The sequence below is a fragment of the Ixodes scapularis genome, unplaced genomic scaffold, assembly GCF_016920785.2.
Source record: "Ixodes scapularis isolate PalLabHiFi unplaced genomic scaffold, ASM1692078v2 PGA_scaffold6__148_contigs__length_123643588, whole genome shotgun sequence".
NCBI classification, from domain to species: Eukaryota; Metazoa; Arthropoda; class Arachnida; order Ixodida; family Ixodidae; genus Ixodes; species Ixodes scapularis.
In genome coordinates this window covers 66,254,657-66,268,935 of record NW_024609881.1, presented here as the reverse complement: position 1 = coordinate 66,268,935, position 14,279 = coordinate 66,254,657, and the positions used below count along the sequence as shown (strand labels likewise).

General features: G+C 45.1%; 1 protein-coding gene and 1 long non-coding RNA gene across 2 annotated transcripts; both read left to right on the top strand.

The window, feature by feature from the left end:
• The first annotated feature begins 373 nt into the window (after positions 1–373).
• On the top strand, positions 374–5,483 carry LOC120841368. Its single transcript, XM_040212249.3, has 4 exons — positions 374–424; positions 1,844–2,034; positions 3,286–3,478; positions 5,296–5,483. Exons 2-4 carry the CDS (start codon positions 1,867–1,869, stop codon positions 5,421–5,423), a joined length of 489 nt encoding a protein of 162 aa, XP_040068183.2. The 5' UTR covers positions 374–424; positions 1,844–1,866; the 3' UTR covers positions 5,424–5,483.
• A 3,133-nt stretch (positions 5,484–8,616) lies between these two features.
• LOC115324659 lies at positions 8,617–9,640 on the top strand. The gene is made up of 3 exons (XR_005715744.3): positions 8,617–8,663; positions 8,800–8,854; positions 9,497–9,640. It is a non-coding gene; the product is annotated as an uncharacterized LOC115324659 (long non-coding RNA).
• The last annotated feature ends 4,639 nt before the right edge of the window (positions 9,641–14,279 follow it).

The window sequence follows — 14,279 nt, the reverse complement described above, 5'->3', positions numbered from 1 at the left end:
ACATGGAAAGGATGTTGTTAATTCTAGAACTTCTGTAAAACAATCTACCTGACATCTTTGCCTCGCACCACGGTTCCTGAAGCTCAGTTCTCCGAGCACAGCCTTTTTGATTTCTCTGATGCTCTCTTCTTTCTTTTGTTTTTAATGGATTGAGTTGCTAGTGTGCACCTGTCTGTGTTCTACGTGTTCCTGTCCTTTTGTCCTTGTCTTTTTTTTTTTTTTGTGCACTTTTTTCAAGTTGGTCCACAATATTTTTTACTGTATATTGTACTCTGTTTTCATCTTTATACTTACTGCAGCCCTTGCCAAGCAGAAGTTGGCATTCACTTTCACCATCCCGATGTGAGTGTCCTGGGACGACACAGGATGACAGTCTCCTCTGCTGAAGTCCAGGCTTCATGGGAGACTGCCAAGGCTGTTTATGGTAAGGTGCTCTATATATTGGGCAATACAATAGAAACTTATTGCTGCTGGGATTGTTTTAACATAGACTGTGTTTATGGGCTGGCCTTCAGCAATTCTGTTGCCACTCGCCTGGAATGAAAGCCTCTAGGGAAATTGCACATTTCATTCGTAAGCGGAATGCAGAGTTGACAACAGAAGTGCATCACTACTTGCATGCAGTGTTGCTGGGTGTTGTATTTTTTGTATTTCTTTATTTAGTGTTCCCAATAATGGCTAAAGCCTTCCCATTGGTGCGCTTGTTAGCCCCTAGTCCCACTAGAGCGACAATACAGAAACAAACGACAGCGACGAGCCTCAAACCAGAGTCTCTGTCGCGATTTCACAGGCTTGTGCATAGAATAAAAGAGGCTACACTCGGATACAAGTATTACGCACGCGAGGGTATCTTCGGCAGGCTTGCAATCACCCGGGGTCGCTTCACGAGCACCGAACGACTATAAACGCCTGCCAAAGGTATACCATCGCGAGGATACCGCATGTGTTGAAGGCTTGTCGGTGTCGTCTGTTTCTGTTTGTCGCTCTAGTGGGACTCGGCCATAAGTAACAACACAAAAACACAAACGAACGGCAAGAGTGGTAAACAGTGCCTCTCACGTCCTTCGCCACCGTGCCCATTGGTTTTCAGAGAAGTTTCCAGTATTAATATCTCTAATATTTTGTCATATATCGCACAAGGACAACACCAGAAGCTGTATTTAAAATTCAACACTCACAAGACTTGCGTGAATACACCCCATAGCTGGTCGCATTTTCAGAGTCATTTTAATGTTGCGAAAATAAGTAATGACATTTGCATATTTGTCGTGCCAAATGCTGTCACACCTGTTCCGAACTCTGGTCTCCACGTACTGCGGACTTTTTGCATCGATTCTTGTACATCTCTGCCTCACTTATGCCCAAAAACATTTTACTCGGTCTATCAAGCCGTGTAGTCAAGAAGCTATAATCTGTAAAACTCTTCAGAACACTCCTGAGTTGCAAAGCTTTGCAGTAGATATTTATGAAAAATATTCCGTGCTATTTCCTAACCTCGAATACTTGACTGCAGGAGCATGGTATGCATTCAACATACTCTCTTTGACAAGCTAAAGCATCATAAATGTCATGTCCACGACCCTTACTATACCTATTAAGTTTTTGGCTGACAGTGTCATAGAAGCTGCGTATGGGCTGGACCAAACTGCAATCAGCCTTGTGTTATGTGGCACTGCTCTCCATGTATACACGGGCAGGAGTGCAGCCGCATTGCTCCAAGCTGGTGGGTGGTTGGTTGACCCCACTCCCACTCTCAGCTTTTATTGTAGCATTACACACATCATGTGGCAGTCCTCCACATTGTTCTGACTCGTGTCATATATTTTTTTATATTTTTCACAAGTGGCAGCAGCACCAGCTCCTGTGATGCAGAGCATGTGCAACACAGGTGCAGCCTTCGGTGGTGCAGCTGCAATACCTGCAACCTTAGATGGAGCAGCTGGTACAGTCGGACCTGCATCCGCTGAGGCACCTGCTAAAGAGCCCACTAAGGTGGAGCCATATCAGCTGCTAAACTTCCTAGAATGTGAAATGGTAAGTTGATTTGGTAAGTTTTTGCTTTATAAGAGATACCTCTGGATAAAAGGCATTTCTATGCTTGCACAATGTCTTCAAGATGAAAAGGCCTTGACAATTTGTCATTGACCATCTAGATCTCGATAAATGTTGCTCAAATAAGATCTCTCTTTCAGCACCATCGCCACAAATTATTGTTTTTTGGTGTTGCATCACTTCAGCAGTGGTGTAAGACCCAAGTTCTAGTGTCTTGAAAAACATATCTAAGGCGACATCTCTTTGTAGAAAGTTTAAACCTGCATCTCTAACATTCTGCTCAACATTTTGAGTGCATTAGGCGGAAAGACTTGGAGCATCGTATTCCCCATTAATTACCTTTGGCCCATACAATAAACCCTTTTCAGAAGTGTGTGCATATCCAAGGCCGCCATTTCTTAAACGCGGATTCCGAGTACTCGTTGGAAACAAGCGCCGTGTCAGTGATTGGCGTGGATAGACGTGAGTGCAACGTCAGCATTTCACGTGGTCTTCGATCCAATCACAGCTTTCATGTCCAACAAATGGCGACTGTCAATGTTGCTTGCTTAGGTTTTGAAAATGGTCTATTCTTCCTATGTTCACCAGGTACATGGGAATGAAACTCAGCACTCTTGGAGCATAAAGTGGCTTCTTTTCTTTTAAAGCGTTAGTTTTATAGTCCCAGCCACGCTCGAGGTTGCATGATAACCCCGCACACAGGTAAAAAAGTGGCGCGCCTTGCACCGGCAACTCAAATCAGTGGGCGCATCTTCTCATGTTCTCTGTCCATTACGCCGACCGTTAAGTTCGGGGGAAGACGGGGGGGGGGGGGGGGGGGATTCATGAAACACCATCTAAGGAGGCAAAGGGGGCTGGAAAGGGAAGAGCGAAAGCACAAGGCCAGCCAGTGATCGCAACTTGAGGTGTTTTTGAGCCGGCCAAATAATCTTCGCCAGCAGCCGACACTACAAAAGGGCTTGCCACCCAGTACCCCTTGCAGTTGACAGCGGCAGAATCAGGGAACGTAATAAAAGAACTTGATAGCTCGAGCACCGTAGTAGTGTTGTATGGGAGCTTCGCAGGATTTTTGAAAATGATTCAACTAAAAGAGGAGTTAAACTAACGAAACTTGCTTTAATCAATATGCACGAAGCAGCATTTCATGAAAGGAGGATCTCACCACCGAATACACCGGTTTCGCTTCCTATTCTAATTTTTTATCGATGCATTTCTACGACGGTTGATGTCAAGGTGACGTGGAAAGCCTGGGGTGACAACATAGTGAACCAGGACATAAGGTCAAGCGTTGCTGTGAAGAACCTGGCCATTGCTCTGTGGGGGTCCAGTGTCCTGCAGAGGACTGTGGCCGAAATGGCGTCGAATGTCAGTCTTAACAAGGACAGCAGGCTGCCTCTGACACCCAAGAAAGCGACATTCCTAACAGGCGAGTGCAAATTATCTCACGTAAGCGTAACCTAAGCAGTTATTTGAAAAATCTTCTCAATCAAGGCAGTATCTTGGGAGCTAGTTGGTATTATACTGGGAGTTCACAATGTTTCGGTGATCTTTGGATGGACCGCATAAAACTGATAGGATTGAGCACACAGCTGTGACATAATGGTGGAAGCTTTCAGTAAAATATAGGAAGATTAGGTAACCTCGGTAAAACACAAAAGCTATATTTTTTTTATTTTTTGCGTGCCAACACCAGATTTATATATTTTTTTTGTGCCACTGGCCTTTATTTCGGCTATATGAAGTAAGCAATGCGTAGGGCATTTCCTTTTTATTACAATCATTTGCAGTTGCAGTACATGCTATAGTGACCCTGAATAAACTGATGTCTTCACAAAAAAAAAGAAAAAAAAAAAAGCTCTGCGAAATTTTTTTTTCGTGGAGAGAATTGTTGCAATTTGCAACAATTCTCTTCTTTCTTCTTTTTGACGCAAGGGGGTTTATATCCGTATCTTTGAAATATTAAAACCACCGCTTTCAGGCATTATCTTGTAATATATCAGCGAAATATGCCCATTTATCTGGTCACTTCAATGTGCCCATGGAACATTGTTAACTCCCAGTCGGTATTGTTTAAAATTACAGTACCTCAAAGTACTTGTCATGCAGTGGCAAATAAAAGCAGGGTTGTAATATGTGATGTATATTAGTACTCTCAATGACTGGTAGGATGTTTGAACACTCTTAATCACTTTCTCTAAACTGAATTCTGCATCAGCATTGTACTTCTTTTTTAATGGTTTTATCTTGGCTTGCTCAAACATTAGATAGGAGAGGGGCACCATATGTTGTGTCTCAAACACGCGGCCTGCTTGGCGTTTGCTAGCGGCCCGTGCAGTCAGGCATAAGTGTAAAAAAATTACATTACTTTTTTCTAGGGTTTTTGATGGCGATGATTACGAATTGCTATAGAGTCAAACCCACTTATGTCGAACTCGCAAAAGACTGTCTACCAGTTCGATATAGCGGGTAATTCTACATGAAAGTTTGAATGAATCTGACAACAAACAAACACGACATATTTAGAAAAGTTGTTTACTCTCGAAGGAGCGTCTGTACGTCATAAGGGACACTCCACATGGCTATTCAGTGGCCGCTTCTTCGTTTTTCAAGATCTCACCGGATCATCCTCTCCCCACTTCCAAGGGGCCGACGCGGTTGCCCCCCCCCCCCCCCCCCCCCTTCCCTCCCTCCCTCCCTCCCGCCCAAAAAAGGCAAGCTTTTTCTGCAAGCTGGCTTTCCCCGAATGCGTCCCCGTGCTGGGGGAAAGCCAGCTTGCAAAGCTAAACGGCGCTCTTGGCAGTTCTATCTATCGGAAGACGCTGCAATTTTCCTTCGACGTAACCGCATTTTTCGCTATGCATTTTTATAGCAGCTACTAGTCTGTTCACAAAGTTTGATACAAAGTTCGATATAATCGGGTTCAGCATCATACAGAATGTGCCATTTTAGTTTGAACGTAATTTAAAAAAAGAGGGCGAGAGATTTGTGGGGCTCGGCAGACATAGATAAGGGGATAACCGTCACAATATGTTGACTAATTAACCCAGATTTGTTAATTAACTTTTTAATTGATTTTATAGGGCATGTTGCAATTGCATTCTTCAAGAGCGTCATTATTAAAGGCTATTCCAAATGAAACTGTTCATGAAAGTGATGTGGCATGTGATTTTAATGAACATTAGTTCAAGCCTTACGTCTACAAATTGTGCTCCTTTAAATATTTTGTCATTGCATATTTTTCAGAATGCCTAATGATGAAGCTCCGTGGCCAAAAGCACCATGCAGATGTCATTGCTGTAATGTCGAGGACAGCAAAAGTAAACCACATACTGGGAGAAAAAATGAACGACCGGCGAAAGCAAGAGAAATGAAGAGCCAATCGGTAAATAAAAATAGAACCAGCCGGTTCTTGGCAATGGTCTGCAGTGAAATACGGTGTCAAGCATGCATTCCCCCACAGGTTCCCACAGAGATTGCCCACAGAGCATGGGGTTATGAAACCCTATGGGTTACCCACACGGCTCCCACGGGACTTTGGTCCTACACAGCTCCTATAGGATCTCTGCAGGACCCACACAGCTCCCGTAGACCCACACAGACTGTGCGGGGACCCATGGGGACCTATACACCCACACACTCTGTGGGGACCCGCACACCCAAACAAACTGTGCGGGGACCCATAGGGACCCGAACACCCACACAATTTCTTTGGGACCCACACGGTTTCATAACCCCATGGGTCTGCGGGTTTTTGGAGCGGGGTCTCTTACCCGTTCCACACCCAAAACGTCAGCTACATCCTGTTCAACCATTGAGGCGCTGTGACCTAGATACTGCTCCCCCAAACTCGCCTTTGTCCTCATCGCGCGTAATCTTCCGCCCCCGAGGTCGACACAACGAAACCATATTCCCTCCCTGCTCGGCCACTACGAAGAGGGAGAGGGTACTGGAACCATTGACTCTCGAACCGACGAGGCGCGCTCAAAAGCAGGGGTGCGTACGGCGGGGCGCGTGCAACGTTACTTTCTTGCACGGTACGTGGTCGGATCTCGGCAAATAGCGGCGCGGCGGCACGTAGAAAATAGACGCGCAACTCTGTCTCCCGTAGGGAGCCTATACAGGAACTGGTTCTCCAGTGCAGCATTGAGATTATTGGCTCCAGCCAGAGTTGCGCGTCTGTCTTCCACATGCCGCCGCGCCGCTATCTGCCGATATCCGATCACGTGAGTAGCAGACTCCAAATGCCGTGCAAGAAAGCCACCGGTACGGCGGCTTCGCCGACGGTGCAAGCGCCTCGGTGTGCATACCCCCGCTTTTGCCTCCTCCTGTCCTGCTTTCCAGGAAATGAGGTAGAGCGCGGCGGCCGCTATTCCCCGAATTCAGTCACGTGAGGAGCAGACTTGAAGTGCAGGAAAGTCGGAGCTACTGGGATGAACGCGCAACTCCTGACTCCCGCAGGCTGCCTCTGCAGGAACTCTAGGGCAGCATGGAGTTCCTGCGGGGGCCCCCTACGGTAGCCAGAGCAGGGTTGCCAGGTATTTGCAGATTAACCCGTCAAAATTTCCTGGTATTGTGCCCAAGAATAGCCAAATGTCGGGCTATAAAAATAGCCCAACACATAAAATTTCATACAAGGCATTTACAACTCTTTGGAACACGGGTAACATGATACATGACATAAGCCAATTATTTACAGAAGAAGGCAATAGGAGGATAAAGCGTCCCCATGTATATTTTAGTGCAGCGAAAGAAAGGGGTTCTCAAACATCTGTTAAGCTGCCCCCACTCCTCTTCCTCCCTCCTTCTGGAAACACGTGCCTCCACCCTTGCCTGCGGTATTAAATCGTGTCAAAAAACTTCGGAAAAACGATATTGCACCTCCGCAACCAACACCAATGAGGGTCCACATATTGTATTTGCACGCTTGTGATTTGGATACTTTCCTTTCCTAACCTCTTGAGTTGATTGTTTTTCTCTACCCGGCGCAGAAATATCATGTTTAAGGCTTTGAACATTGTTGAATATCGCGTATGAAATAGCTTAATAGCCAACCACCAGAGTTTCCCGCCTATTACAAAACTGAGTAGCCCAATTGGGCTGTTTATAGCCCAACCTGCCAACCCTGAGCCAGAGCTGCGCGTTCACCCCGGAGCACCGGCTTTCCTGCAGGGGACGAAATTCTGCTCCTCATCTCACCGGATTGTGCGAATAGCAACGTGCTCCTTCTCCTTTCCTGAAAAGCAGGAAAGGAAGAGGAGACAAAAGCAGGGGAACGTACGCTGAGGAGATTGCAACGTCGGCGAAACGGCCGTATCGGCGGCTTTCCTGCACGTATTTGGATTTTGCTCCTCACATGATCGGATCTAGGCGAATAGCGGCGTGCCAGCGTGTGGATAACAGACGCGCAACTCTGACTCCCGTAGAGAGCCTATGCAGAAACTCTAGGACAGCATTCACCAGCTTCGGTGTGTGTGGTGCTCAGTTTGGCGTTACTTTGAGAGCTCTATTCGGAAACATGTGTAGTGGCTGTACCCGCGGATGCTAACTTTTGCGAAGCTCGAGTTTGGCTAACTTTGAATTGTCATGTTGGTACCCTACTTGTCAGACTCTTTCTTGGGCAAAATTTGTAAGATTAGACTACACGTTTTATTGCATTTTTCATTTGTGAAGCATACACTTTGTCACACTACAGCAACAATTAAGTGTCGCAGTGTTAATGGTTCAAAAACTCGAGTGTCTCCTTGTGCTTGTAGTATGCAAGTCATCTCAGGCACCTGTGAAGTGTGAGATAACATAAGATGCTTGGTTAGATCACGTGTGCTAATGACTCGAATCTCTAACGCACAGGAGTGAAGCTCTGCTGCTAGCACAGATGTCGCCATAGTCTCGAGGCACCGTCTGGCAAGGTAAGCGATCAACTAGCCTGCTGATTTTTGTTTTCTTGTCAGATTGTTAAGCATATATTGTGAAATTAGGCTAAGTGCTAGCTTAGATCACGTGTACTAATGACTTTCATCTCTACTGCACAGGCGAGAGGCTCTGCTTGTAGCACAGTCGCTACCATAGTCCCGATGCCCTTTCTGGGTAGGTAAGCAACCAACTATCCTGCACTGTTTTTTTTTTGTTTGTAATGCATGTATTGTGAAATTGGGCTTGGTGTCTAGCTAGGTCACGTTTACTAATGACTATTTGCACCTAGCAGTGATGTCATCATTGTCCCGATGCACGTTCTGGCAAGGTAAGCAATTCACTACCCCGCGGACCCTATTTTCTTTTTTTCTTCTTCGTTACTTGTCAGGCTGCTAAGTAAAATTGTGTGACTAGGCTAGGTGCTTGTCTAGATCACGTATACTAATGAGTAATCTAATTCACAGGCGAGAGGCTCTGCTTGTAGCACACACGCTACCATAGTCCCGAGGCTCTGTCTGGCAAGGTAAGCAATCAACTATGCTGCAGACTGTTTTTCTTTTTCTCAGGTTGTTAGCGTATATTGTGAAACTAGGCTTGGTGCTTGGATAGATCATGTTTGCTAATGCCTATTCTCTGATGCACAGACTAGAAGCTCTGCAACTAGCAGATGCCGCCATAGTCCCGAGGCACCGTCTGGCAAGGTGAGCAATTGACTATCCGGTGGACCCTGTTTTCTTTTCTTCTTTACTTGTCAGACTGCTAGGCTTATATTGTTGTGATTAGGCTTGGTACTTGGTTAGATTACATGTACTGATGATTCAAATCTCTGATGCACAGGCTGCCCTCACGGCAAAACAGGTTTAATTTTGGCAGACGCCTTTCGTCAAGCATGGTACGCAGTCTTTACCATTTTGTAACTATTTGATTCAACGGGGGCGACATGTTTTCTTTAGCGGCATTAATGATAAATAAAGAGTTTGAAGTAAGAAGGACCGCATATAAAATGGCACAAAAAACGAGCAAAGCATAAATACCATTCACATGGGCGTACCAACCGGGGAGGGGGGGGGGGGGGAGGGGGGGGCGGGGCAAGGAGGGCGCGAGGCTTGTGTTGTCCCGCCCCCCCCCCCCCCCCCTCTGCCACTCCCCTAAAACAGCCGCCACAGGGCAGGTTAAAGACTGGCCGGCGGCGCCCAAGGGATACCGTACCAAGAGCACTCCCCCCCCCCCCCCCCCCCTTCCTGACTCGAAAACAAGTTGGAACGCCACTGACCGTACATATTCCCCACGAACTACACCCTCTACAATACAGATACAACTACACATTGTATCTGTATTCCTGAATACTTTTTCACCAGTTTCGCAGAAGTGCCTCGGGGATATACCATTGCATAAAAGACAGTGTATCTCAGTATCTGTATTTTTGGCCTTAAAGCAGATGTATCTCAGTATTCCCGAATACTTTTTGGAGTGTGTCTGCCCAGCCCTGGTTTATGGCACATTAATTTATTCTATCATTCTTATTATTTTTCAGGTACTTCGGGCAAATCAACCCATCTGAAGTGCGATACAAAAGTGCAACCAGTGGCATTGCACCGAAGTTGCGAACTCTTCAAGTGCTTTGACATCTGTGAGTGTACCGTCCTTCAATTATACTCCGTGTCGCTAGTTGTGTGTAGTGCAGGTGAATGCAATGTCATGCGAAGAGAGAAAAGGCGAGCGCTAGGAAGGCATATGGGAGGGGAGGGCAGGGCTGGGGGAGAGGGGGAAAGCACTATGAATGTTAGATAGGAGAGGAGGTTACTCTCCTCACCCGCCTTTCTAGCGCTTTCCCTTTCCCCTCTTCGGGCACTGCCTTAGCCTGTGCTGCTAGCAAGTAGTGTCTCGGAATATATTCACCATTGTACAGATTATGATGCACTGGCAGGTAATAACTGGGTAAATTCAATCTCTCAGTGCTTGAAGACGCAGCTCGCGACTTGCTTGAACACGGCCCACAGGAAACCAGCTGCAAGCTCCTGTTCTCATAAGGAGCATTACAAATGGCATGCATTACAATATGTCGCTAATAGACCGATCTCACCAGGTAGTTTGAGTACGCCACCGCTGCCGATATGCATCGTGGGAGCTGTAGTCTTTCTACACGCGCGACAACCATGCTGGAGGTTTGCGCGAGTAGACCACGAGGCAGCATGAGCTGTCGCGTGAACTGGCGTCTGCCTCCTACGAATTACAGTTATGGCGGCGTCACGCATGCGTGGAACGCTTGGTGTGATCGGTCTATTCATTTACGCTGGAAACGCAGCTATGCTCTTGTAACATGTCCACATAGTTAATGTAGTTTCGTTTTTATTTTTTAGGGGTTTAGTCTCTATTTTTTTCCCCGTCTTTTTTTTTAGTATTTAGCACCTGCACGACCATTCCGCTGGTAGGCTGCAAACACGAGCTCTTTGCCCAAGGATGCACTTCAACTGTATGAACTCTCGCTTGTCAGATGCAACCACCAAAGATAAATTCATGAGCTCTGGATTCTCGCCCTCAGAAAATATCACCATTAAAATACAATCATTCGCTCAGACTGGTGCTATCAGAAATTCCCAGAAAAGCAAAAGGCATCCTTTCGAGACATGTTGAGCTTGAATATATCCTGAGTGAAATAAGCAACGGCAACAACAGTGTACTTCTTCTCTTGTCCTCTTACAAAATGCCAGTATGTTGGCGGCAGTACCATTTTAATTCTTGTGATTGCATCAGGAAAGGGTAAGGGGAGCACTACAAATGAATCACGGCTAAAAATGTCACTGTCAAGATTGCAAGTTACAAAATGTGGAGACCGCAAGGTCCCTTTAACAAATTTCTTGACCCCCATGCCTTACAGAAGCCCTCGATCTTTTGGGGGTGGGCTATCTGGCCTCTACACTCAAATGTGTTTGAGAGCACTGTTTTAGATGGTCCAAAATTTTGTTAAAGGAAGCTTGCATTAGGACACCTCTGATGTTGGCATTCGTTTATCTGGTTAGGCGCCACTGAGTACAAGATTGCTTATGGCATTTTTTGGCTAATTGTGCATTTTATTAGTAAAAAATAAACACAGTTGCAATAAGAAACAGGCTGGCATTGTTGAAAACCGCCAAAAATCAGTTGTTTAAGTATATTGAAAACACATGCTTTTTATCTGTGTTTTCGGTTTTCCAGCCTTGCATCTGTATCTAAAGTGGTAAACTTTCCACCCCACTATTCTTCAGTGGTGTGCAAAATATTTATGAAGTTGGCTGAGTTCCTGGTTTTTCGTAGTGCTCATTAAGTAAGGTGTGGGGCCTTGACAGTGTCCTATATGTATCTAATCATGGTATGCAACTGGGTTTTGCTTTTCAGGAATGCTCCATGGCTCTTTTTGGTGGTCAACACCCAAGGCAGAAGACTAAAAGACAAGACATGCAAAAAGAAGAAGAAGAAAAAAAAACAAGCGACATTTCTGGTGCATGCATTCAATGTGTATTTTTTGTAGTTTATGTTTCACCCAGTGTTTATGAGCAATAAATATGTAGGAACAGATACCAATTTTCGTAGCTTATTTTATAAAATTTTGCATGATCCTGACAATGTTATATTCGCAGGAGTAACACAAATGCTCTCAATTGTATTTCAGGTTGACAGTTAGGACGTCAAAATGATGCCAGGCCATATAATGATATGACGATAGAATGTGGGATTGGCAGCCTAATTGTTTTCGGGTTGACAAATGGGACATGAAAATGACACAAAACACCGTCGTTTGACGGTTAAAAGCTTGGAAAAGAGCTGCAAAGACATTTTCTGTCAATTTGATGGAAAATGTTCCAGTGTTAGTTTTGTTGACTTCGCACATGTACACCTAAGAGTGGGGTTTCTCGGTTCCCAGTAAGTGGGAAGGGTGTGGAAAACGGTATATAAGTACACCTAAGAATGGGGTGTAACTGCATTCCCAGTAAGTGAGAAACGGAATATCTGTGCACCTAAGAATGGGGTGTATCAGTATTCCCAGTAAGTGAGAAATGGAATATATGTACACCTAAGAATGGGGTGTATGAGTATTCCCAGTAAGTGATAAACGGAATATATGTGCACCTAAAAGAGGGGTGTATCAGTATTCCCAGTAGGTGAGGAACGGAATATACGTACACCTAAGAATGGGGTGTATCGGTATTCCCAGTAAGTGAGAAACGGAATACATGTACACCTAAGAATGGGGTGTATCAGTATTCCCAGCAAGTGAGAAACGGAATATATGTACACCTAAAAATGGGGTGTATCAGTATTCCCAGTAAGTGAGAAACGGAGTATATGTACACCCCGGGGTGGGGTGTGTCTTATGCACCCGCTGAGGTGCACATGTGCACCTCAAAATGAGGTGCATATATGCACCCCTTTTTGGGGTGTCGCATATATACCCATGGGGGTGTCGTATATGGGACAAGTCACATACACCCCACCGGGTGTTGGTACTACACCCTTTTTTTAGAGTGTAGTTCAAGGTCTTGCGGCGCATTACAGAGCGCTATCCGGGTGCTTAGCGGGCTGCGCAACAGATAGCGACGGAAACAGGGCTGCTCCTGCGCATTGATCTTGGCCTTGTTCGAAATATTCATTGTCCCAAATCTGTTGTATTTTGTTATGGCTCATTGTGCTTTAAGAAACTTCCATGTTTTGTGGAAAAGCTTTTGTTATATCTGGTACAGCACGCGTTATCGGCCGACATCAAATTCTGCAGGATGTCTTGAGCTGACGTTGGTATCATTTTTTTCTGTCGGATGAGGCGTTTTCTGTAGGAGGATGGTGGAAAACTCGAGAAAATCAGAGACGCCAGGTGGAAGCAGAAAGAACTTGGGAGCATAAAATAAGCCACAATTAATACAAAAGCGATGTCGTCGGAGCTGAATCTAGGTCACAGTAGCTCACTAGAGCTAATAGGTTTCTGGCATCATGCCTACGAACCTTCACACAGAATACTCCTGAAATCGCGAACCCAGAAAAGGTGGAGGTGAAATGGACTGTCGCTTTGTGTGCATGCTGAAGTGTCTTTTGTACATCCATTCTAAACCAAGCAAAAAAAAAACAAAAAAAAAAACGTGCCGTGTTAGGATTTGAAATAGCCCAAAAATAGCCACATAGCCAACCGCCAAATTCCGACGCCAAATGCGTGACAAAGTAGCCCAATTTGGCTATTAATAGCCCAACCTTGCAACCCTGAGTATTGGGTGAAAATGGTAAACGTTATGAAACGACCTTAAGCGTGTTATTTTACGTCGTACGTTGAGAGTTTGGATATCGAGCTGACGTTTAAGAGACGAAACACTAGTCGTTGGGAAAGAGTCGTTTAGGATAAATCTAACAGCACGATTTCGGATAGACTCAAGATGGCTGATGAGATAAGCTTGGTGTGGGCTCCAAATGGCTGATGCGTATTCCAATTTCGGTCGCACTTATGTTTCGTAGGCCAATTTTCGCAAGTGAGAGGGCGCTTCTTTCAAATTTCGTTTGATGTACCCCAGAGTCCGGGAAGCTTCTGCCACAACAGTTTCGATGTGTTTATTCCAGATTAGATCACTTGTCATCGTTACACCGAGGTATTTATAATAAGATGTAGAGTGAACTAGGTTGGAGCCAATAAAATATGAAAAGTTGCTTGTTTTTTTTTCCGAGTAAAGCAAACCAGCTGGCATTTTGACATATTCAATGACATAAGCCATTTGGAGCACCAAGCATAAATTAAACTTAAATCACTTTGAAGCTGAAGATGGTTATTGTGAGAATTAATTTTGCGATACAGAACACAGCCATCCGCGAAGAGACGGATGCTAGACGTGATTGAGTTAGGTAAATCGTTAATAAATATTAGAAACAGTAAAGGTCCAAGCACGGATCCCTGAGGAGCCCCAGAAGTGATGCGACTGTAGTTTGATTTATGGTTGTTAGCCACAGTGAACTGGTTCCGAGAAAAAAGAAAGTCACGTATCCAGGAGACAATAAGAGGGTCAATGCCAAGACAAGAAAGTTTATCGATTAGGCGATTATGAGGAACTCTGTCGAATGCCTTTGAGAAATCAAGGAACAAGGCATCTGTTTGGCTTAGTGAGTCAGTATTAGTGAAAAGTTAATGAGTGAACTCTACAAGTTGCGTTTCGCACGAGAAGCCCCTCCGAAAACCATGCTGGCGATTATAAAAAAAGCTATTTTTTTCTAGGTGGGAAATAATGTGAGAAAATATTACATGCTCAAGAAGTTTGGACGCAATGCAGGTTAATGAAATGGGACGGTCGTTCGAGGGCAGCTTACGA